Source organism: Pleurodeles waltl, chromosome 12, assembly GCF_031143425.1.
Source record: "Pleurodeles waltl isolate 20211129_DDA chromosome 12, aPleWal1.hap1.20221129, whole genome shotgun sequence".
Lineage (NCBI taxonomy): Eukaryota > Metazoa > Chordata > Amphibia > Caudata > Salamandridae > Pleurodeles > Pleurodeles waltl.
The window spans coordinates 508946806-508969552 of record NC_090451.1 but is presented as its reverse complement, the minus strand read 5'-3'; the positions used below and the strand labels follow the sequence as shown (position 1 = coordinate 508969552).

At 46.5% G+C, this 22747-nt stretch overlaps 1 protein-coding gene across 3 annotated transcripts in view; it reads right to left on the bottom strand.

The window, feature by feature from the left end:
- Window positions 1-22747, bottom strand: part of MATCAP1 (microtubule associated tyrosine carboxypeptidase 1) — a 275124-nt gene that overhangs the window by 81586 nt on the left and 170791 nt on the right. For all 3 annotated transcript variants that reach the window (XM_069217307.1, XM_069217308.1, XM_069217306.1), the window contains exon 5: window positions 18776-19081. In XM_069217307.1, the coding sequence (XP_069073408.1) occupies window positions 18776-19081 (306 nt within the window). The remainder of the gene's footprint in view (window positions 1-18775; window positions 19082-22747) is intronic.

The following is a 22747-nucleotide window of genomic DNA, read 5'->3' as shown; positions in this document are numbered from 1 at the left end:
CTGGTAACCTACTGCATTCAACCTGTTACAAATCAATAAACATAATCCTCAATAGGTTTCGTTGACGAGGGGCACGTAAGCTGATGTTTGACAGGGTTTATCGTTTTTTTAAATCCGTGGATAACATGCTAAATCGCTGTTATGACACTAAGGCAAAGAAGTGATTTGCAAGTCTATGGTAGGCAAGTCAATGTTCTGCTTCGTAAAGAGTTTGTTTTACTTTCCTGCAATGGAAGGTCACTGGATGAAGTTCTGAAGTCTGAAGCTTATGCTTCAACAACAAAAGGCGGCTGTAAACTCTGGGGTTTTAAAAGTCTTTGAGGCCCATTTTCACAGCACTCCAATATTTAAAAGAAGAGTCATTGGAGTTACCAATGCTGAAAAATCTTTTTAAGAAACACTGATAGACCTAGAAATGCCTGTATATATCTTTGACCAATTTGGGTGTCAGTCAATCCACACTGCATGTATCTTTTGCAATCCATTAGTATTCCAAAGGAGTTAATATAAAACCCTAATAATTCAACCAATGTGATTTGGAAGCCACATCTGCTCACCTTGACATATAGACAATTTTCTCTTAATTTCTGCAATTATAATTTCATATGGGGATTTGGAATTTGAATAGCCCAAATGTGATCGATGTAAATGATCACAAAGACATTCAAGTACTTCCGCAATACTTGTTTAACAAAACCTGAAAAGCAGCCAGGGCATTGCTCAATCAGCCATACTGGGTCTTGAAGGCAGTCTTCCACACACCCTCTTGCAAAATCTGATTATGATGTGAGCTCCTCAGATCTAATTTTATTTGGAGTAAATGGTTGTTTTAATCTGATAAAAATGAGAGGAAATGGGAAGGGGCCCAGTAATAGATGGCAGATGATTCGGTTAGCTAAATTTTCATTGAGGTTCTCTTGAGGAACTCATTCTGAGCAGCAGTCAAGGCATGTGCCCTACTACTGGATATGTTAGCACCCTCCACCAAGTTGCTTCTGCAGTCAAATGTAGGATGTGGTGCATACCTTTCTTGCAATTGCACAGTGGGTTCTTCTGTGACTGCAACAATGTGTGTGGATCTTTCTACCAAATTCCTGGAGGAAATTCCCTCCAAGGTTACATTAATGCGCTAATGGAACAACAATATACTTGACAAAAAAGGAGTGAAAAGTTATGCTCTTAGATCCCCAAACTGATGTCAGGATCATGAAGACACAACCAGAGAATACCAACTAAGATGTTGAATTGAGGGGTGCCAACGCGTATAAAAAGTATAATTTCAACACAATCCAAATACACACACTGTAAAGTCCGATCTAGAGTTCAAAGTCAACTAGGACCTGAAGTTAACTATGTACTATCTATGGCTCTACCACTCGCTGGCTGAATTTTTTGAATTAACTAACAATGTATAGTCTGCATGTAATGGGCATCAATGGGTTTCCCATTATTCCAGAATCTAATATCATTAGCTTTTTTAAAAACACATTTTATTGAGTTTTACAAGTACAACATGAAGTACATAAACTAGCACTTTTATAAGGCAAACTTTCAGTGTATACATCTATTTTGGCCATAATATGTATAATCCGTTATTTCACTCATGTTAGCAAATATACACAGTTCAAATTAGGTATGTTTTCTGTTATTACTTCCGCTAAGTGCCATAACTACCCATTCCAACCCCACCCCCCAAAATCTGCTTCAGTGATATTCACAATTAATCAACACTAGTGCTTCTGTACCATTTCTGGGTGGATGGATATCATCTGGTCAAGGAACACATCCCGGACATCAATAGTTGTCTACAAAGGCCGAGAGATCAGGTACATATTCTCAGCTGACACAGGTAGGTGAGGCCCTTCCCAGGTGTACAATCTGGCTCCTATGAGTCTTCACCCTCATCTAAGCGAATATTCCTGAGGTCTGCCACCAACGCTTCCCATGCTTGTGCCATTTCAAGGGTGCCTATGCCTCATTTAGCTTCCCTCAGTAGCATGCCCCTTTCACCTCCGCCCACATCTCCAGTTCTCTACGCCACTTCAATGCACAGGGTCCCCAGGTGATTTCCAATTTCTTGTGATCTCTTTCTTAGCTCGGAGAAAAGCTAGATCCTGGCATTTACTAGTGGCTTTATTTTTAGAGGTACGTGAAAACCAACCTAAGAGGCAGTGCTCCGGGGTGCACGGGATTTCCTTCTCCAGAATGGTCCCCAGGGTCCCTGTAATCTCTTCCCAGTAACTACTAAGTTGTCGGCAGGACCACAACATGTGCAGCACTCCCGCTCCCACCTTGCCACACTTAAGGTAGGCCGCATCCTTGATTTGAAAATACAGCTGAATACGTTCTGGGGCTAGGTATGCCCCCTGTAAGATATAAAAATTAGTCAACTTACAGCAAGCGTTTCTGGATATCCGAGGGGTCCTCCCAAGAATGGAGGCCCAAGCAGCCTTTGGTATAGGTCTCCCTAGATCTTCCTCCCCAATTGGTTTTCAATTTCTCCAGTAGGTGCTGTGAGTCACCTCCAATTGCCCGATAAACACAGGAACCAAACTTCAGGGCACCAGAGGAGAAGACCATATACCGGCTACAATTGTGTGTCAAAGGTTCAGTAGCCCCTATTTGCCAATGTTTCCGGATACTCGCAGTGATCGCTCTATGTAGAAGGAAGTGCCCCAGTGGTAGTCAAACTCTGCCCTAAAGTCCACAAAGGAAAGCAGTGCCCCCTCCCTGAACAGCTCACCCATCGTCAAGGTTCCTGCAGGCCCCCACTCTCCAAGACCCATCCAGTCACCACCAAGCGATTATTCTCGAAACATTGCGATCAGGATCTCTCAGGCATATGGGATCTTGGTATGGGTTTCCAGTAAAACAACGGGCCCAGCATCTAGCCATCACACAGAATTCTTCTGTATTTCGGGGCAATTTTAGTTTCCCCCATAAAAGGATCTTCATTAGGGACAAATGAGCCAAGGGCTCTGTTAGGTCTCTGGCAGCCCGCTAACCACTGCACAAACAAATGGAGCTGAGCCGCCAAATAAGTCTCAAAATCTGGTGCCACTAGCCATTTTACCAGTGTCAGACATTGCAGAGTGGTCAAGGCTAAGAACAGTGCCCTAAACAAAGGTCACCACCAATGTATCTAAGTCCCTAAATAGTGACCTTGGTATCCACATGGGGAGTGTTCCAAAAAACGTAGAGGAGACGAAGGAGGGCAATCATCTTTAGTAAGGGTATTCTAACTATCACAGCTAGGGGGAGAGTTTTCCAGAAGTCTAAGTTAGCTTAGAGGGACTGTAAAGCTTTACCGACATTACCTTCCAGGAGATCCGTGCAATCATGATAAATTGTGACCCCCTAGGTAGGGGAAACTTCTAGGAGCGCATTGTAGGTCAGCCAGGTTCCTGGGAGGGTTTGTGTCAGGTGTAGCAGGGAATATACAGGACTTCCTCCAGTTTACCCTTAGCCCCGACAACCCTCCAAAATCCTCTAACATGGTTTTAGCCCCTTCAAGATCCCCATGTGTGTCACCTAGGAACAGTAGGAGATCATCAGCATACTGAGCTATCCCATGCCAGTGCCCTCAACACTCACCCCACGGCAATGGACTCCCAGGAGCGCTCGGGCTGCCAGGGGCTCCATAGCCAGCGCAAAAAGCAACAGCAACAGAGGGCACACCTGTTGTGTTCCATGCCCAACTTTTTAGCTCTGGGATATTACCTTATTTGTTCAAACCCGATCAGTGGGACTCATATAGAGTAACTTGGCCCAAGCCAAGAACACCTCCCCCAGGCACACAAGGCCCATCACCTTTTAGAGGTATTTCCCATTCTGGACTATCAAAAATCTTCACAATATTAACAGCGATGATCGCCACTCTCTCCTGATCAACATCCTCATGATCTAAGTAGAAGGTGTATAATGTTGAGGGCCGTATTTTGCCCAGGTATAAACCAGGTCTGATTCTGGGTGGATAAGTAAGGCAGGAGTCGAGTGCGAGTAGCCCAAAAATTACTAAGAATTTTATAGTCGACATTGAGCATATAGAGTGGTCGATATGCTTTATAGTCTGTGGTGGGTAGGGGGTGTGGGGGGGGGGGGTTCCCTGGTTTCAGTAATGGAATTTACAGTACCGCTTCCCGGTAGAAGCCAGTAGGGAGCACAACAATCTGGCTTCATTGTACAATGCTTCTAGTTTGGGTGTCAGTGGTACTGATTAAGTAATGCACCATTCCACAGAGAACCTGTTGGTTTCCGGAGTTTTACCCTAGCCATAGCCTTGAGTGCAGCTCTTGTCTCTTGCTGAGTGATAGCCCCAACAAGCACCTCCACCTCCTCTGGTGCGAGGAGACGAAGATCTAGGGGCACAAGATAAGTTTGCACCTCTTCAACATCATGGGTATCCATGCTCTCATACAGGTGTTTATAATTGTGGTAGAAGCAGGCATTAATTCCATTCTGACTATATTCTCAGATACCCCCCTTCCAATTCTAACTCCATAATGGGGGTTCAACGCTTTGCAGGGTTACCTAGCCAGGCCAAGAGTGTACTAGTCTGATCCCTCTCACTATGCGTGTGGATCAAATACCCTTTGTAATCAAAACATTGAACCCGTCCAACCTGGGTCACCACTTCCTCTCTTTTATCTAGTATGGGCTGCTGCAGCTCCCGATACCTGGGTCACCGAAGCTCAAAGTCATGGAGTTCATCTTCCGCCACCTGAACCTCTCGGAGTATGGGTCCCCTGACACCCACCCCTGTGGCTATGCACTGGCCTCTCAGTACAACTTTGAAAGCATCCCATTCTAAGTACATTATCCCCAAAATACTGTTCTATTTTAAGTCGGATGTTTTCTTGAAAACCCTGATCCTCCAGTGCCCCTGGTTTGCTGCGCCAGTTGGGAATCAGGGGTTTGGGACAATGCCAATCAAGGTGGAGAAGAAGAGGGTTATGGTCCGAAATTGTGCGGTCCAAATATTCCGTAGAGGAGACCGTAAGGTAGACATTTGGGGAGCACAAAAAATATCAAGCTGGACATAAATATTATGAAGACTAGAAAAGTAGTCCTGGGTGATAGGGTGGGTGAGCCTCCACATATCTATGAGTCCCTACTCATGTTGCCAGTCTGAGAAGAACTGGGCTATCTTAACTGTTGGAGTCTGGCAAGAGGTTGGGAGGTGTGACGTATCAGCCACACAAATGAAATCACCACTCATCAATGTAGAATGTGGTATACTGTGCCAGAGGTCCTGATATCCGTGATAGGAAGATGCCCTGGTCCGAGTTGGGTGCACAAATATTAACCAACGTCAGGCCTCGACCTTCAAGTCTCCCCCTCACCACCACATACCTCCCGTCAAGATGTACAATATGCTCAAGATGTTGGAAGGGGACTCCTGCCGGCACTCATATGAGCATACCCCTGGCAAAGGGAGAATAGTAAGTATAAAGGCCTGACAATGCCATCTGCGCTGTAGGACTAGCCCTTCTTTAGTGGTGAGATGAGTTTCTTGAAGGAATGCTCTATGCACTCCTCTTCTATGTAAAAAAGAGAACACCCTGTATCTTTTAGTTATTGTGTGCATGCCTCTAAGGTTCCAGGAAACGATCTTATAAAGTGTTGGAGCTGCCATGAGGCATTATCCCACCTAGGCCATAGTGGCTCCTCGCTCCCTCCTCCCCAGCAATACCCATGTAATGACCAAAGCAAATAGCAGTCCCACAGCCAGCTAAAACTCCTATATCCCCAACTCAAGAACATGCAAACAAGCTCCCTTCCCCCAGGACAAGTCTGGCAGCGCCTCTCATCCAAACGAGCAAGCAGACCACCATAAAATGCAGGCTATACTGCAAAACGTGCATGAAAAAGTAAGGGTGGAAATCCATTGAGAGCTCCCGACTCCGGAGCCCTATTCAGCATCTTGTATCATCAGCACCCTGCAGCTTCTCAGAGGGGCGGCTATGTGCACCATAATTCAGCCCGCAATTGGGGGTAATTAACAGTGTCAAGTAAACAACTCAGAAATGGTACTTTTGGCACCACTTAGCAAATTATCATATAACGTTGTCAGCTATGCCTGGAGTGACGTGGGGCATCTGGGTACTTGAGACATTTGAAACAGTAGATGTCTGATCAGAGTCCGAGTCCCCAGCCGTTTCCTCCGGGTCATGCACTGGCGATCCTCGCTCAGAGGCCCCCCCCAATGAAGCCAACGCCGCCAACTCCCATTCACATTCTCTTTGGACTTCCTCACCCAATGGGGTTGCCTACATGCGCAAGTCATTCTTTCTCCTCTTCCGAGGTCTGCGGCGCCAGTGCTGTCTAGGCGCTCTATTGGGCCTTGGCTGAGGATGCATATCAATCCAATTCCAGATTTCCTGAGAAGACTGGAAAAACCAAGTTCCCTAAGGTGTCAGAACTCTGAGGCAGGCTGGAAACAGCATTCAATATTGCAATCCCATCTGGCGGAGGCATGCTTTAGCATTGTTAATGGAGGAGCGGCGTTTCTGGACATCACAAAAGAAATCTGGTAATATTTTCACATTACTGATGCCTACTAGGAGTTCACCCTTACAACGGGCCTGGGCCAGTATATAGTCGCGATCTTCGTAGAAGAGAATTTACGCCTCTATGGGCAGCGGCGGTGCCCCTCAGGGCAGTGGCTGCACCAGGACCCACTGGGCTCTCTCCAGGGCAAAGAAAGGGGAGAGCCCCCTGAGGAAAATTGTGATCGGATAAGATTCTCCAAATAGGTGATCATGTTGTTTCCCTCTGACCATACCAGGAGGCCCAAATTCCCTTCAGCAGGCAGTATAGCGTCTTTTTTTCGTGGCCTTCATCATGACCACTGTCCCCGCAATGAGTCCAAGCCACAAGTGGCCCGAGTCGTGTCCGCTGGGCGGTGCCAACAGGAAAGTGAGACCACTTTAACTGCTCTACCACCTCGCACCCCGGTGGTCCAAGAAAAAGTACCACTCAGCTCAACAGAGTAGGGTGGCTCCAGTCACTGGTAATGGAAGGCAAGGTAAGGTAAAGCCGCAGGATTGCTATAGGGGCTTACAAAAGGGGGGCCAGCACAAGGAAGACAAAGGGCCTCTAATTGTTCCCTTCAGCTACAGGAAATTCAAGAGATGGCACTAGGGCAGTAGGTTATCTGCTCAGGGAAAGCGTTGCCGTATGCCCTCCTCTAGCCGTCATCTCAGGGCGCATCATTGGGATGTCAGAAAAGTCTATCCAGGGAAACTCTGCATTGGTCAGGGGATGCACAAGTCCGATGAGGCGACAGGCCTGAAGGTACTCTCTCCTGGAGGTAGGGCAGGGAATGGTGTATCCTAGAAAAGGTAGGCCCATCCACCTCCCACCGGCGCAGCCCCGGGCACTCCTCCATCAGGTCCCACTCCATTCCAGAAGGCCACCCAGGAGCGCCCACATCGCAATCACACCCGGAGTAAGTGGTCTAGGAGGAGGGGTGAAAACACTGTCAGTAATGGAGCTGCTTCTGTAGATAGCAGCTTCCAATCTCCCCTCTTACCTTGCAGGGCACAGTCCCCAAGGGCACCCGGTTTGCCACAGTCTGCCGGAATTTCCAGGCGTAAGCGCCTTTCGCTGTCATGCCAGTCCTCAGGTAGGGCTGGTTGTATTCATGGGCTCGTTCAACGCCCTCAGGCACCCCAGGTGTGAGCTGCTCCGCTGCGGTCATTCAAGCTCCTCCTGCCACCAAAATTCCCACCGTGGGTCAGTAGCTCTCTAACATCTCCCTGCTCGGCCGGGGGTGGGGAGGGGATGGGTCAAGAGGGGGGTGAGCCACTCTCTCCCCCTTCAGGCACCACGGCCTTTCCACACACGACTCCAGCAGGACACTGCCATGGTGGAACACCTGCTCTGCCGCAGGCTCTCATGCCAGTCGCCAGCCGCACTCAGCGATGTAGGCTCTCCTGATACAGCAGGGGCCCCTGCCTCACTCTTGCACCTTTCACTGTGGGGTAGGCCCCCCAAACCGCATTGTGGGTAGAGGATTAATACAGGTAAGGCCCCAGGCTGTTGGAGCTCTTGTAGAGACGTCTGTCTACATCGGCTCTAAGCCATGCCCCCCAATCTAACATCATCAGCTTTTAAAGACTTATGGAGAAAGCACAACAGAGCAGGCATTCTCAAATGTGCCATCACAGTCTGTAATGTGTTGGCCAAAGTATGCTGCGTAGGGAGAAGGGAAAGAGATCACCCAGATCAGTCCCTCCATCTACTGCATTGTGTTGTGGTTCCAATTAAAGTAACTTTTGATTTTGTGGGACAATTCTTTGTGGAATGACCTGTTTTGCAGCAGGAAAAGTACAAAGTAGCTTTCTAATGTCAATCCGCCTCATGTTTCATCAGTGGACTGTTAATACTTCCTATCTGTATAGGCTCTGCTTCACTTTTACAATCAGTCTTGGGTATGAAAAAAGCGTAACTCACTGGATCAATGCTCCTCTTTTCTTTCTTCAAGCCTATAATCTAATTATAAAACTAAGTGAATCAAAGCAGTGCATGTTTGGGGTTGTGGTTCAATATGTAATAGGGTGTCCTTCAAGTCATTTCAGAGGTCATTATAAAAGACTGAGGTTCTTTTTTTCTCTGGCTATCAGGATTCCACTACCAGTCGTGTAAAGTGGGTTAAATATATTAGGATATTGGAAAATGGCGTACACATTTTTACACTTGACTCTAGTCCTGGCCAGACGCAGTATTGCTATAACATGGATGGGGCAAAAGGATCACGACTTTAACAGATGCTGCAGGGATGTACTAGAATGGTCCTTATCCAACGAGAAATATACAAGGCTAAGCAGGTGGGATAATAAATTGGTGAAGGATATTACTGTTTGGAAAGAGCTTTGTGACGTGTTCATACATCTAGATGCTGCTATCGACTCCTCAGATGGGGAGTGCTGATGACGTGATGAGTGCTGGGGCAGATACTGAGGTGAACTCACAGGTTAAACGTTGGCTGGTAATAATTCTATATACAAACACAGGGGGTTCTGTGCCTGGGGCTTTGGAAAGTGTCATTGACTTGTTTGGGCAATGTTTTGTTTCTCTGAACCGAATGCACCAAGCTCTAAAGTATACTTCCAGCTCTCCTGTAATGTTGATGATAAAACTAAAAATAAAGATTTAAAACATACACATATGTTCAAATAATGCAATTACCCTGCTTCAAATCCATTAAGTCCTTACCTACAGACTGTATGATGGATCATTTATCAAAGCTAAATATGTTTTCCAGTTGTATACGATCGGGTCATTAGCTGAACAAATGGAATTGCCCAGGGTGGCATCACCTGTTAACCGCTTCAGTGCCCTGGACGTACAGTTACGTCCTGGGCAGCACTGCTCGGGTGCCCAGGACGTAACCATTACATCTTGCACCAGGCCCTCGGAGGAAGCGCTAGCGCTTCCCCCTCCCAAGGGCGTCCCACCCCCTCCCATCTGCAGGGCTGAAAGGGGAATCGCTTCCCCTTACACCCCACCCCCCCCCAAGTGATGTCTGATGACGTCAGCGTGCAGTAGCGTGCTGACCTCATCCGAGGTCGCCTCACATGCTTCCACCGCGAACCGAGGAGAAACAGATTAGTTTCTCCTCAGTACGGGAGGCAGGGGAGGCAGAGAGGCATAAAAAGGGAAGGAAAGGCTTTTCCTTTGCTTTTCATGTCTCTGAGCATCCCTGCAGCACAATCGCAAAGCAAGGATCGCTCCCTGGGAGGCAATTATTTTATTACGCCTTTTCTTCCCCCCCCCCGGGGGCAGATCGGCCTATATTAATTAGGCCCATCTGCCCCTGGGGGGGCGGAGGGGAGGGGGGGGACAGAAGCCACTAGACACCAGGGATTTTTTTTCTTTACATTAATAAGGGGAGCGACCCCTTAGGCGAGGGTCGCTCCCCAGGTGGCAATTTTTGTATTAGCCTTTTTCTGAACCCCCTTCCCCCCCAAGTCAGGTCAGCCTATATTAATTCGGCTGAAGCCACTAGACATCAGGGATTTCTTTTTCGTTGTTTACATTTATAAAGGGAACAACCCCTAAGGCAAGGGTAGCTCCCCTTGGGGGCAGATAGCCATATTTTTATTAGGCCAGTCTGCCCCCAAGGGGGAAGAAACCACTACACACCAGGGATTTTTTTTTTGCGACAATTTCAAAAAAGGGGAGTGCCCCCCTTAGGCAAGGGTCACTCCCCTGGGAGGGGCGGGGGCAAATTTATTACAGGCCATATCTGCCCCCATGGGGGCAGATCAGCCTATTTTTGTAAGGTCCATATGCCCCCCCGCCTCCCCCAAGCACACCAGGGAAGTTTTTTTTTTTTTTTTTTAAAGAGATAGGGCTATGGCCATACCCCCACCCCAAATAAATGGGGACAAAGTTGTTCTGCCCAATGGAGGGCAGATGGGACAATTAACCCCGATTTAATCCCCTCAGGGGGCAAAAAGCTTACTAGATGCCAGGGAATAAAAAAAAAAAATAGTGGGGTGGTGGCTACCAACCAGTATGGGCATGCCCCCACCCCAACTGAAGGGGGTAACAGTCTTTCAGCTCTCCCCGGGCACACAAAAAGGTCTTACCTGAGTGGCAACAAGAGGACATTTGATTATTTTGGGTTTTGGTTTTACATTTGGGCCATGAGACCTTGTCTAACTCTCAAAATCGTCCCACTTGGAATGGTGAGGGCTGCACCTTTTGGACTTTGGGACGCTGACATGTAGAAAAATCTCTGAGACCCAAACACATCTGAAAACTACACATCTCGGTGAGTCCAGAGTGATGCGCTTCACATGCACCCCGTACCATTTTCTTACCCACAATGCCCTGCAAACCCCCAACTTTACTGGAAATCACACATTTTTCACACATTTTTGTGACGGAACCTTCTGCAATCTGCAGGAATCCACAAAATTCCTACCACCCAGCATTGTCGCATCTATACCGATAAAAATTCTGCCCCACTTGTCAACCTAAAAATGTTTTTTTCCAAACTGCCCTTTTGGACCCGCTTTGGTTCCCCCTCATTTTCAACATGTTTTTTGCTCTTCCCTGTCATAGGCACTTGGACCAACTACACAAGTGAGGTATAATTTTTACCGGGACAGGTAGTTTTGTATTTGATCATTTTGATGGGCATTCTGACCGCGGCGGTTCAGCCGCGGCCAGAAACGGAAAGTCGGCGGTGTACCGCCGACTTCCCGCTGCCCTTGAGAATCCTCCATGGCGGCGGAGCGCGCTCCGCCGCCATGGGGATACTGACACCCCCTACCGCCATCCTGTTCCTGGCGGGTCTCCCGCCAGGAACAGGATGGCGGTAGGGGGTGCCGCGGGGCCCCTGGGGGCCCCTGCAGTGTCCATGCCAATGGCATGGGCACTGCAGGGGCCCCCGTAAGAGGGCCCCACGAAGAATTTCAGTGTCTGCTTTGCAGACACTGAAATTCGCGACGGGTGCAACTGCACCCGTCGCACCTTCCCACTCCGCCGGCTCCATTCTGAGCCGGCGTCCTCGTGGGAAGGGTGTTTCCCGCTGGGCTGGCGGGCGGACTTTCGGCGGTCGCCCGCCAGCCCAGTGGGAAACCCAGAATGACCGCCGCAGTCTTTTGACCGCGGTACGGTCTTCTGGCAGTTCCCGCTTGACGGGCGGCTACCGCCGCCCGCCAAGCTTAGAATTACCCCCATAGTGTTTTGGGGCATTTCATTTCGCGAGCACTAGGCCTTCCCACACAAGTGAGGTACCATTTTTATCCGGAGACCTGGGGGAATGCTGGGTAGACGGAAGTTTGTGGCTTCCCTCACATTCCAGAACTGAGCAGCACCAAAATGTGAGGAAAAAGTGGGTATTTTTGCTACATTTTGAAGTTTGCGAAGGATTCTGGATAATAGAATCTGGCGGGAGCACCACATGTTACCCCATCATGGGTTCCCATAGATGTCTAGTTTTCAGAAATGTCCAGGTTTGCTAGGTTTTTCTAGGTGCCGGCTGAGCTAGAGCCCGAAATCCACAGCTAGGCACTTTGCAAAAAACAGGTCAGTTTCCTTTGGGAAAATGTGATGTGTCCACGTTGTGTTTTGGGGCATTTCCTGTTGGGGCACTAGGCCTGCCTACACAAGTGAGGTACCATTCTTATCAGGAGACTTGGGGGAACGCTTGGTGGACGGAAATTTGTGGCTCCTCTCAGATTCCGAAACTTTGTCACCGAAATGTGTGGAAAAAGTGTTTTTTTAAGCAAATTTTGAGGTTTGCAAAGGATTCTGGGTAACAGAACCTGGTGAAAGCCCTACAAGTCACCCCATTTTTGATTCCCCTAGGTATCTACTTTTAAAAAATGCACAGGTTTGCTAGGTTTTCCTAGGTGCCGGCTGAGCTAGAGGCCAAAATCCACAGCTAGGCACTTTCCAAAAAAACACACAAGATTTCAATGTAAAAATGTGTTGTGTCCATGTTGCGTTTCCTGTTGCGGGCATTAGGCATACCTACGCAATTGAGGTACCATTTTTAACGGGAGACTTGGGGGAATACAGAATAGCAGAACAAGTGTTATTGCTCCTTGTATTTCTCTACATTTTTTCCTTCCAAATGTAAGACAGTTTGTAAAAAAAGACGTCTATTTGAGAAATGCCCTGTAATTCACATGCTAGTATGGGCATCCCGGAATTCAGAGATGTGCAAATAACCACTGCTTCTTAACACCTTATCTAGTGCCCATTTTGAAAATACAAAGGTTTCCTTGATACCTATTTTTCATTCTTTATATTTCACCAAATTAATTGCTGCATACCCAGTATGCAATGAAAACCCACTGGAAGGTGCAGCTCCTTTATTGGCTCTGGGTACCTACAGTTCTTGATGAAACTACAAGCCCTATATATCCCCGCAACCAGAAGAGTCCAGCAGACCTAACGGTATATTGCTTTCGAACATCTGACATCGCAGGAACAAGTTACAGAGTAAACCTATGAAACCATGGAGAAAAATGGCTGTTTTTTTCAGCTCAATTTCAATTTATTTTTATTTCAGCTGTTATTTTCTGTAGGAAAACCTTGTAGGATCTACACAAATGATCCCTTGCTGAATTCAGAAATTTATCTACTTTTCAGAAATGTTAGCATTAGTTTCACACCCATTTCTGTCACTAACTGGAAGGAGGTTAAAAGCACACAAAAATACTAAAAATGGGGTATGTCCCAGTACAATGCCAAAATTGAGCTGAAAAATTTGGTTTTCTGATTCAAATCTGCCTGTTCCTGAAAGCTGGTGATTTTAGCGCTCAAACCCTTTGTTGATGCCATTTTCAGAGAAAAAAACACAAGCCACCTTCTGCGGCCCTTTTTTTCCCATATTTTTTTTAAAACAAAGTTTTCGTTGCATTTTGGCTTATTTGTTGGTCTCCTCAAGGGGAACCCACAAACTCTGGGTACCTCTAGAATCCCTGGGATGTTGGAAAAAAGGTCGCAATTTTGGCATGGGTAGCTTATGTGGACAGAAAGTTATGAGTGCCTAAAAGCGAACTGCCCCAAATAGCCACAAAAAGGTCTAGCATTGAGGGGGCAAAGGCCTGGCAGTGAAGGGGTTAAATAAGAGATCAAAAAGGCCACCTGGGTCTAAGCATCTGGAAAAGACAATGGTCAACAAAAAAATGTAGTTGAATTTAGTTGATTAATTCTTGGGACCTGCAAAACATTCTGGAGGTGACAGAGCTGGTGTTAATCTCAATACTAATGTATTTGGAGTTTCTCCAATTTCCGAGGCAGATGATGCCACTCACACAGCAGGAGATGTAAAAAACTGAAAGGACTTAATGTAGGGTGGATTCCTAAATTCCTTCTGATCCAGTCTGTGCCGACAAAGCAGTTAGTCGTGCATGCAAATGCTCTAAACTTGCTTGTATGCTGCATTCTCAGTTCGAAATGCAGATTCATATAGTTGTACATTTTCTAAAGCTTTACAAGTGAAGGTCAACAGGGATATGAGCGCGTCCATTCTGCCCAGGAGTGAGGAATTTGTGGGCTAATCAATCTGCTAGAGCGGAGAAATTTACATGGTAGCAGAATGTAACTTTTTGTTCTCTTCAATTTGGTGCAGCAGCTGTGAGATAAACTCAGATGCAAACCACCTCAAAATGTGGAGAGATGGGGTTAAGGAAGGGTTACCAGGGAGTAGTAAAATTATTTCTGTCCGTGTAGGATCAATATGCACACGGGAATCACTCAGGTGTACTATTTGAGCACAACCTATCTGGTAGGAAGCTGAGTTGAACAGTGGCTGAGATGAGCTTGTCAATATGTTTACCCAGCAGTTGCTGGAAAGGATATGAAAGGAATTATCGGAGGAAGATGCCTTAAACTGGAATTGAATATGCAAAACAAACACATAATTGTGACGACTCTAAACAAGTTCTTCTCCGAATCGTGAATTGTCTTATTCTAATATGATTTTCAGTGCATACAGGGATTCTAGTTTCCTTGTATTTACAATATCTTTTCTTCTGACATTGAGTATTTTTTTTTCCTGCCACGTGTCAAGTTTCTTGAGCATGAAATAATCCAGAGATTCTTTAGAATCCTGATTTAATCTGAGCACTGTCACTTTAAATAAAACCTAGTCTCCTTACGCTCATGACAAGTTTCTCAAGTTAAAATTAAGTGTTTGATAAGCCTAAAACTGCCAGGACTTAAGTCACAGTTTAAGCCCTGGAAAATCCAGAGTTAAAATATAAGCTTTCTTTCGCTTTTTAAAATTAAGTGCTCCATTAAACTAGCCTCTGCCTTTTTAGCTCATTTGTACATATAAACATGCCTTGCCCTTGAATCAGAATACTCAATGTGTCCATTACACATCTCGTTGCAGAGAATTATCACCTTGAATAGCCTTTTCTGAGTTCTGGAATCTTCAAATGTGTGCTATCTGCCACCTTGCTGCCCCTTCGTTATCCTTTTCACTGAATATCAATGAAAAATGGGCTGAGCTGCACCCAAGATGGTTGTGAGATCTCGCATGTGTACCAAGATTCTGCGAGATCCAAGATGGCCACCAAATCCCACGAGACCTCATGAGTATTCTAATATCTCGCTGCCCCAATCAATCAGACATATCCTTATCCCGAGCAGTCCTATGATGTCTGGTGATAGGACTGGACTGCAGGCCAAAAAAGGTTTTCTCTCATGTAGCCATTATAGTGTCTGGGAAAGCCTCATTAAATAAAAGCAAGGGCTCCAGAAAAGTTATCGAAAATTGCAAGATTACTGTCAGAATGTTAGACTTCACTTCCGCAGACGACCAAGTCAATTCCAAGGCATCACCACCATCCGAAAGACTGTTGTATTAGATGAAACCTTGTTCGAAGAAGGGCAAAAGGTGTAGGAACTGCCCCTTTCTAGTGAAGTATATAAGCCAGGGGCATTTCGTAGATTTCAAGTTTATGCCAGTGTCAGTATTGGAAGATGGCAGGCGATGATCATCTTTGGAGTCATCATCTTCTGTTTAAACATTCTTCTCTTCCTACATCACCAAGGCATCTAAATGTGAACCGAAAATCTACACGCAGAAGAACCTTAGGGCCACAGGAGAGCATTTACAACAGGGTTCATCCTTAAAATTAATCTTAACCGGCTCCTTTGTCATATGGGTGATACTTCCCCTATCGACTCCTTAGCCAGTCCGGGAGTCAGCTCTGTGGGATTCAAAATCAGAACGGAAGATGGGCACAAGCGGATGGGGTACAGTGACCTGGCCAGTTTCAACTTCTTCATAGGCCCCAGGGCAAAGCCTATGGAGGCAGCGGATAAGAGCAGACAGAGGCATAAAGCCCTTAAAATCAGACCCCCACAGTTTGGGGAAATAGCCCAGATGGTTCAGGAGTATTTCTGAAAGGAACCATCTTCACTAGTAGGAAGTCTTCGACCTGCTTGGTGTCAGTCAAGGAACTGGGAAACTATGGTTGGTCTCATACTACTAAGGGCTGTGGGGGGGGGAATTGCCAACTGTTGAGGAAGTGTCTGAACTCAAGGAACAGTGTTGAGACTCTGAATGGTCCTGGGAACAGGACCACTTCCTTGAGGAAGTGTAAGACGTCTCCTTCCTGTGGTACTTTTTGTTGGAAGACCTCTTATGAAAATGTCCCAAATTGTTCCCTGGAAGGTGATTTACCTTTAGGAAAGGGAGTCCGCTTAAAAGTATCCCTGTAAAGCTTGGCAAATAAGCATTGGCATAGCCAATAGGTTTTGCCTTTGGGACCTTATAAGTATTTAGCCATGCAGCATGTTAAACTGTGTTTGTGTATTCCTTTATACAGTTGGCATTCGACTGTAATGGTCAGAAGATACCCTAGAGAGCACCACAATAAAAACAGTATTTGGAAGAAACATGGTCATGTAACCGTATAGACAGCCCTTAGAGGGCAAACCAAATAAAAAGACAAGGGTAGAGAGCGTTGCAGTGTACCCATATATTCAGCCCCTAGAAGGCAGAGTGCATTATAAATTTTCAGTCCTAGCAGGCCTACTAGAATATGATCAAAAACAAGGCCTTTAGAACGCCGCCTACTCACAGCTATAAAGCAAAAGCTCCAACCATGAGAGAGCAAAAAGACACTGAATGATGAGAGAGGTTATGATTTTGAGGTCCCCCAACCGAGTGTGGGGACCCAGAAGATGAGCTTAACAGAACGAGCATGTCACGTTGAACATTTTGGTGGTGGTCCCTGGGACCACCAGAGGCTGAGTTAAAGGAAAAAATGTGTTGTAAAAGGAATGTCCTGCAAAGCATTATGGGGGAGTTTCCCAATTGCAGTGAGTATTGTAGTATTGGCTCTCCCGCTGTGATGGGGAAAGCTGCAGTCAGAGTTTCCCTTGTGTTTTTGTGCTATTTAAAAGGCACCAGTTTGTATATTTTCCAACTGCTAAATTTGGGAAGAATTTAGGAATGGAGCTGCAAACTTAACCAGTGCTCACGGAAAGCTCTTAATTTGGCTGGTTGAGTTCGTCCTATATAAATAAATAAAAAAGAATCCCATCCAGCTTGAAGCCTTCCTTGGGTGCAGACACCGCAAAGAAACAGTGAGATGCCAGAAGAAACAACATACCGCTATGAGCATGATGTGGAGAGGCAAAAGAAAACAAGCATTTGCAATTCACTAGGGTCTCGCATTTGTCGGAGTTACAGCTGTTGTAAACGCCCAACCGGATTTTTCCTGCATTTAAAGAAAAAACAGTGCGATCGCGCTGTACAGTTCACACAAAGTGCGTTTATTAATGTAACCGGCAAAAGTGCGATTAACAAAGCGCTCAACTTCTGGCCAGCGAGATCGCGCTACGAAAACAGAGAAAAAGTAGTCCACAACCACAGCGAGCCTCGCATGTTTTCCGTACTTGGTCGCTGCGCTCGAGGAGGGCTAACCACGGAAAAGGCATGACGTATGCGTGCCTTCCACCAATCAAAAGAAGCGGATTCTAACAGGCAAGCCAACTTGCCAATGAAAGACACTGACGTAATGTTGACGGGGCTCCGAGCCCTTTTCTAATACCTAAAGCGTCTCGCTAGCGATACACATGCACAAGCGCATGCGACGCAGGCTCGACCCTAAAAAGTAATGCGCCGACACTAAGGTATATGGCAGATCATGCAATAATCTCTGTAACAGGGTCATCCAGTGATGTTATGCTCAGAGGAGGTGCTGTGGCTGGAGAAGCACGGAACTACCTCGAAAAGTCGGACAGTAATTACTGGGTAAAAAAGGTTTCTTAACCAGTCTGAAGCCTAGAAGTAGTATACATTAGGAGACAAGGCTGCAGGAAGATGTGTCCGATATAATTTATCTGAACAATTGGTAATAACTTTAGGTGCATTAAACTATTAGTAAGTATATATGCATGAGGTATTTGTATAGCGCAAAACCAGCCAAAAGGCAGAGAATGGCTGTACAGTTTTTTTTGTTTTTTTTTACTTCTTGTCACAAAAGAGAGTCCAGTCCAAACTAAAAAGTCACACCTCGTTTGACCAGCATCACTGCTATTCCCATTAGAAAGTTAATAGCTGAACTGCCCATCGTCTAGTGCATCTGAGACTGATTTGCATTCAGTTGCTACTGATCGATAACTACACAGAAGAGCTAGAAAGCAATGGGATCAAATGGGCTCCTAAGCTTGCTGCGGGCTAAGATTCAAAGAGAACTTCACTGACCAGGGCCAATAAGGCAGAAACACGCCTGGGGTTGTTTGTCCTGTTCCCACAGGGGATGGAACATCACCGTTCGAGCTCCACTGTAAACTTTTGACTAATGTCAAAGGCTGATTTGCAAATGTCGGTCTCTGATGACATAGGAGTTAAAAATGGTATGGTACTGGATGTACTCAGAGTAATTAGCAGTGTTTCGGAATAATTCTAGCATTTACGTCCCTTGTTTGCTTTCTAATGAAATGTTTGTAAAAGTTAACATATTTATGGCTATGTATATCCCCAGCTACCCAAGCGAAAAGAGGCAGCATTTAACTATACTACGAGCAGAACGTCCTATATGCAGACATTGAAGAATAAGAGACTGAAGGCGACTTTGAGACTAGTTCCAACCTTAGTATGAATAGCAACTGGGATACCGCAACTTCTGAAGCAATACCTTGAACCTCATACCAAAGAGGGACCTCTCTAAACTGACACTCATTCAATGCCTACCTCTTCCTCGTCAACAATGAGTGAATGAACAAGCAACAGATAGGGCGCATAATTCACCTAACAACCTACATCCAGCAGTTGTTTGCTTACCTGGCTGTGCAGTGTCCGTCTGTCCTCTTTTGGCCCGTACGCAGTACTCCCAGCGCACCTTGGGGTCGGAGACGAACTGTTGCAAGTCTCGGAAGAGCATGGAGAAAGGCAATTGTGCAGCCCGGTAAACCGTGTAGTAGAGCAGCGCCGCGCGCCACAGGAAGGGGTTCTTGCGGAACAGTACGCTGTGCAGGCTGGCGAGGCCTTCCTCCGTCGGGTTAGCAGGCTTCAGTCCGTACTGCCTGCGACCATCTGAGGTGTGCCATGGCTGTCGGGCGTTGTTCACCCCGCGAAGGTAATGAGTTCCTGCGAAATCAAAAGAAATGCATTAAGCACATTGGAAACCAACCAGAAAAGAACGTTCATCCTGGAGTACACACACAATACCCACAAGGTTAATAAGGGAATATACAGATATGGGGTTGGCCAGACATGCCTCAATGATGATGGAAATTGCGACAGGGATGATGCATGTGAAACTGGGCAATGTCACCAAAAGCAAAGGACAGCAGCGAAAGTAATTCTAGACTCTCACCTTGGAGTGAGGCTGTTAACCAACATGGCAAGAGAAACAGCAAACGGAACACGCATTTGCAATCCGATGGGCCTCACATTTGCTCGAGTTAGAGCTATTAGTGTTGTAAATTCCTAGCCAGACCTTTCTTGCCACATAAATTGAAAATGAAAAGTAAAACAGTTGACATAGGCAAGCCGATTCAAAGTGCCACAGCCGCCATGAGTGTGAGCGCGAGTGCAAAGGAGAGACACAAAAGGAAAAAGAAGTTCACTTGCAGTCAAACGTATCGGCAAAAGTGCAATTATCCATGTAACAGGGTCGATGGCCAAGGAGGTAACAAAACTGCCACAAGGAGGGACAAACGTAAAGCATTTACCAAAGATAGCAAAGTATTTTTGAAAGGCAAGCCCATGAACAAGTGATAGCGATGGGTGTGGTTAAAAGCAGGATCGGCCCGTCCTTTAGGGCAATGGGGCAACACACCCCCACCTTTTGCCCCTCATGAAGAGTGCCGTCAGGGTGAACAAAGGTCAGCCTGACAGACACTCTTCGTGTTCAGGTCAGGCAGCCAGGAGCAGACATACGCAATTTGCGCAGACTCCTGGCTGCATGAGCTGAACTTTGTTGGGCTGAAGAGGTCACAGCTCCTGGCGGCTCAACAAAGGTGCCTCGAGGCCCTCCCCTGGGTGACAAGGGAAGCGTCACCCATTGACTTCGACCTGGGCGCTTCAGGTTTAAGCCCTGAAGCGCCCAGGGCGAGTGTCAATCAGTGACACCTTGTCACAGAGTGGGGTGGGGTCAGCAGTCTCACTGACCCCATCCCGCTCTGTGACGAAGTTGGGACTGCTGCCTTCCCTCATTGGCTGACGTTAGGGAAGGCAGCAGTCCCAACCCACCTGGGACGTCCGAGGCTGAAGGTAAGTGTGTGTGTGTGATCTTTTTAAATGAATGTTTGGTGCGTGGTGCATGTTTGAATATTGATGAGTGTTGTTACTGGATGTGCGTGCGTGCTTGTGTGTGTGAAAGAATGAGTGTGAGTGTGCTTTCCGCCCACCCCCCTCCCTCCTAAAACTGCCGACCACCACTGGTTAAAAGCCCATAGATACATTACAAGAGGCCAGAGCGCTTGTACGCTCGGCCTAAGAAAAAAAAGGGAGCAAAAAAAGTCAACTCCCTGTACCTGCAGTCCAACGGCATCCTCAGTAACTTCTAATCAGGCCGAAATTAAAAACTGAATCTACTCTCTTTCATATATGAAGGAAACTCATATCAGCCTGCGACCAAGGTCTCCTGTGTGCACTGATAGTACCTGACCTATTTGCCGCCTTCAACACCATCGACCAGAATATATTTATAAATGGACTACAACCTCAGCATGCATTGGCACTACGCCTCTGGTGTGGATTTACTTCTTCCTCCAAAACTGCACGCATTACGTTAAACTAGGATCATTCCTTTCTAGAACGTTCAACAATCATTAAGACCTTCCTCAGGGTTGTGCTTCATTTCCAGTCCAGTATCACCCCTCATCAGCCAGGCTCGCTTTAATCCATGGGTGCAGTGAGGACAGGAAAAAGTCACAATGCCCAAAATGTAGCTCACTTCAAAACAAACACCAGGGAGCGCCTACAGCAACCTACTGAAATCTTGTCTGAACCCACTGTCAGCAGCTGCCATACACAGAAGGGGCACAGGTCTTCTCCCAGCAACACAATCATTTGTAATGTGTGTATTGAGGTTTGCAATGACAATTGTGAATTTTAATCCACACTTGTGCAATACAAATTATTACTTTGCTTTTGTAAGTAGGCCTCGTTAGTCTTGTGAATGAAAATTACTTGACTACATCTGGACCGCAGGAACAATTACACATTGGGAGCCATGGCAAGAAAGGGTGTATTGAGGGCTGGTTGACAGTTGCAATTTCAGACTGAACATACTAAGCACATCTGCAGGCTCACCATTTCCGTCCAGAAAAGATTGTCGGCATCGTGTAGAATCCATTTTAAATGTGGCACTTCTTGTCACGGGGTACATTGATTCACAATGCAGTGTGGCTTCAAGAGAGGCAGGACAACTCTTTGAGGGTCGCTGCGATGCATGTGCACACACCGATTTCCACCAACACGCCTGTCCCTCCATTCCAAGAATCCTTCTACAGGCTTGGGGAATGTTAACAGATGCGTTCTTGAAATTCAACCCTGAGATTTGACACGTGTGCCTAGCATTTCAGAAGAGGCAGACGGGATGAATTAATCACGGGGGCACACCAAAGTAAATGACAGTAAATGACAGCATAGGTTGACATATCTTGCCAATTACTTGGCACCTCCTAAACACCTAATTAAGCTGGTCCCGCTCCATCTTGGGGTTGTCTTAAATGATGATCATTCCTGGGGTATCATTACCTTTGCTGTCATGTGCCAAGCAAGCTTAAAAAGACAGTGTAAAACAGAGTTCTGCATTTAAGAGTCATCCATCCCATGCAAAGGAATTGTTTTCTGCTGCTCATTGATTCTTGGAAGGCCAGTACAGTATGCAGTATTTGGTGAGGTTATAACAGACAAAATGGCGTCCCTTGCCTGTGAAATTGTCTACCATTTTATAATTTTAAGTGTGTTACTGCTCAGGCAGCTAGATAGGCTGCAACAAAACTGGGAAGTGAAGCCACCCCATGGAGGGCTCAACATGGTCAGATGCCATTTCCTTCTAGGTTGCTATGGAAGGAAAGGAATATTGCCATACATTGCTCAAAAAGTAAGTTTATAGAGACAGCCTCTTTGGGAAAGTACCCTCTTTCTTGGCATGGTTACCCCTATTTTCTGTCTGTTGTCAGTGTGGTTGACTGTGTTCACTGGAATCCTGCTCACCAGGACCCCAGTGATTATGCTCCCTCCATTCTAACTTGGTAGCTTGAACCACTTTCACCCTACATTTTGCATTCTGGTGCCCCCATGTAAGTCCCAAGTATATGTACCAAGGGCATTGGGGTACTAGGGGATTCTGATGGGCTGCAGCATGTATTATGCCATCCATGGGGAGCCCATGCAAAGCGTTCTGCAGGCCTGCCACAGCAGCCTGCGTGAAAGGGTGCATGCACCCTTCTTTGCCATAGGTCACTGCGCCAGGTCACAAAAGTTACTCCTATGGCAGGCTTCTCCTAGCCCAGAGGGCAGGGTGCAAATACATGTGTGTGAGGGCACCCCTGCACTAGTAGAGGTGCCCCTACAAACTCCAGTACCATTTTCATGGACTGTGTGAGTGCGAGGACGCTATTTTATGCGTGTACTGAACATAGATCACTACCTATGTCCAGCTACATAATGGTAACTCTGAACCTAGGCATGTTTGATATCAAACATGTCAGAATCATACCCCAATACTGTTGGAAGTATGATTCCATGCACTCTGGGGATCTCCTTAGAGGACCCCCAGCATTGCTCCTACCAGCCTTC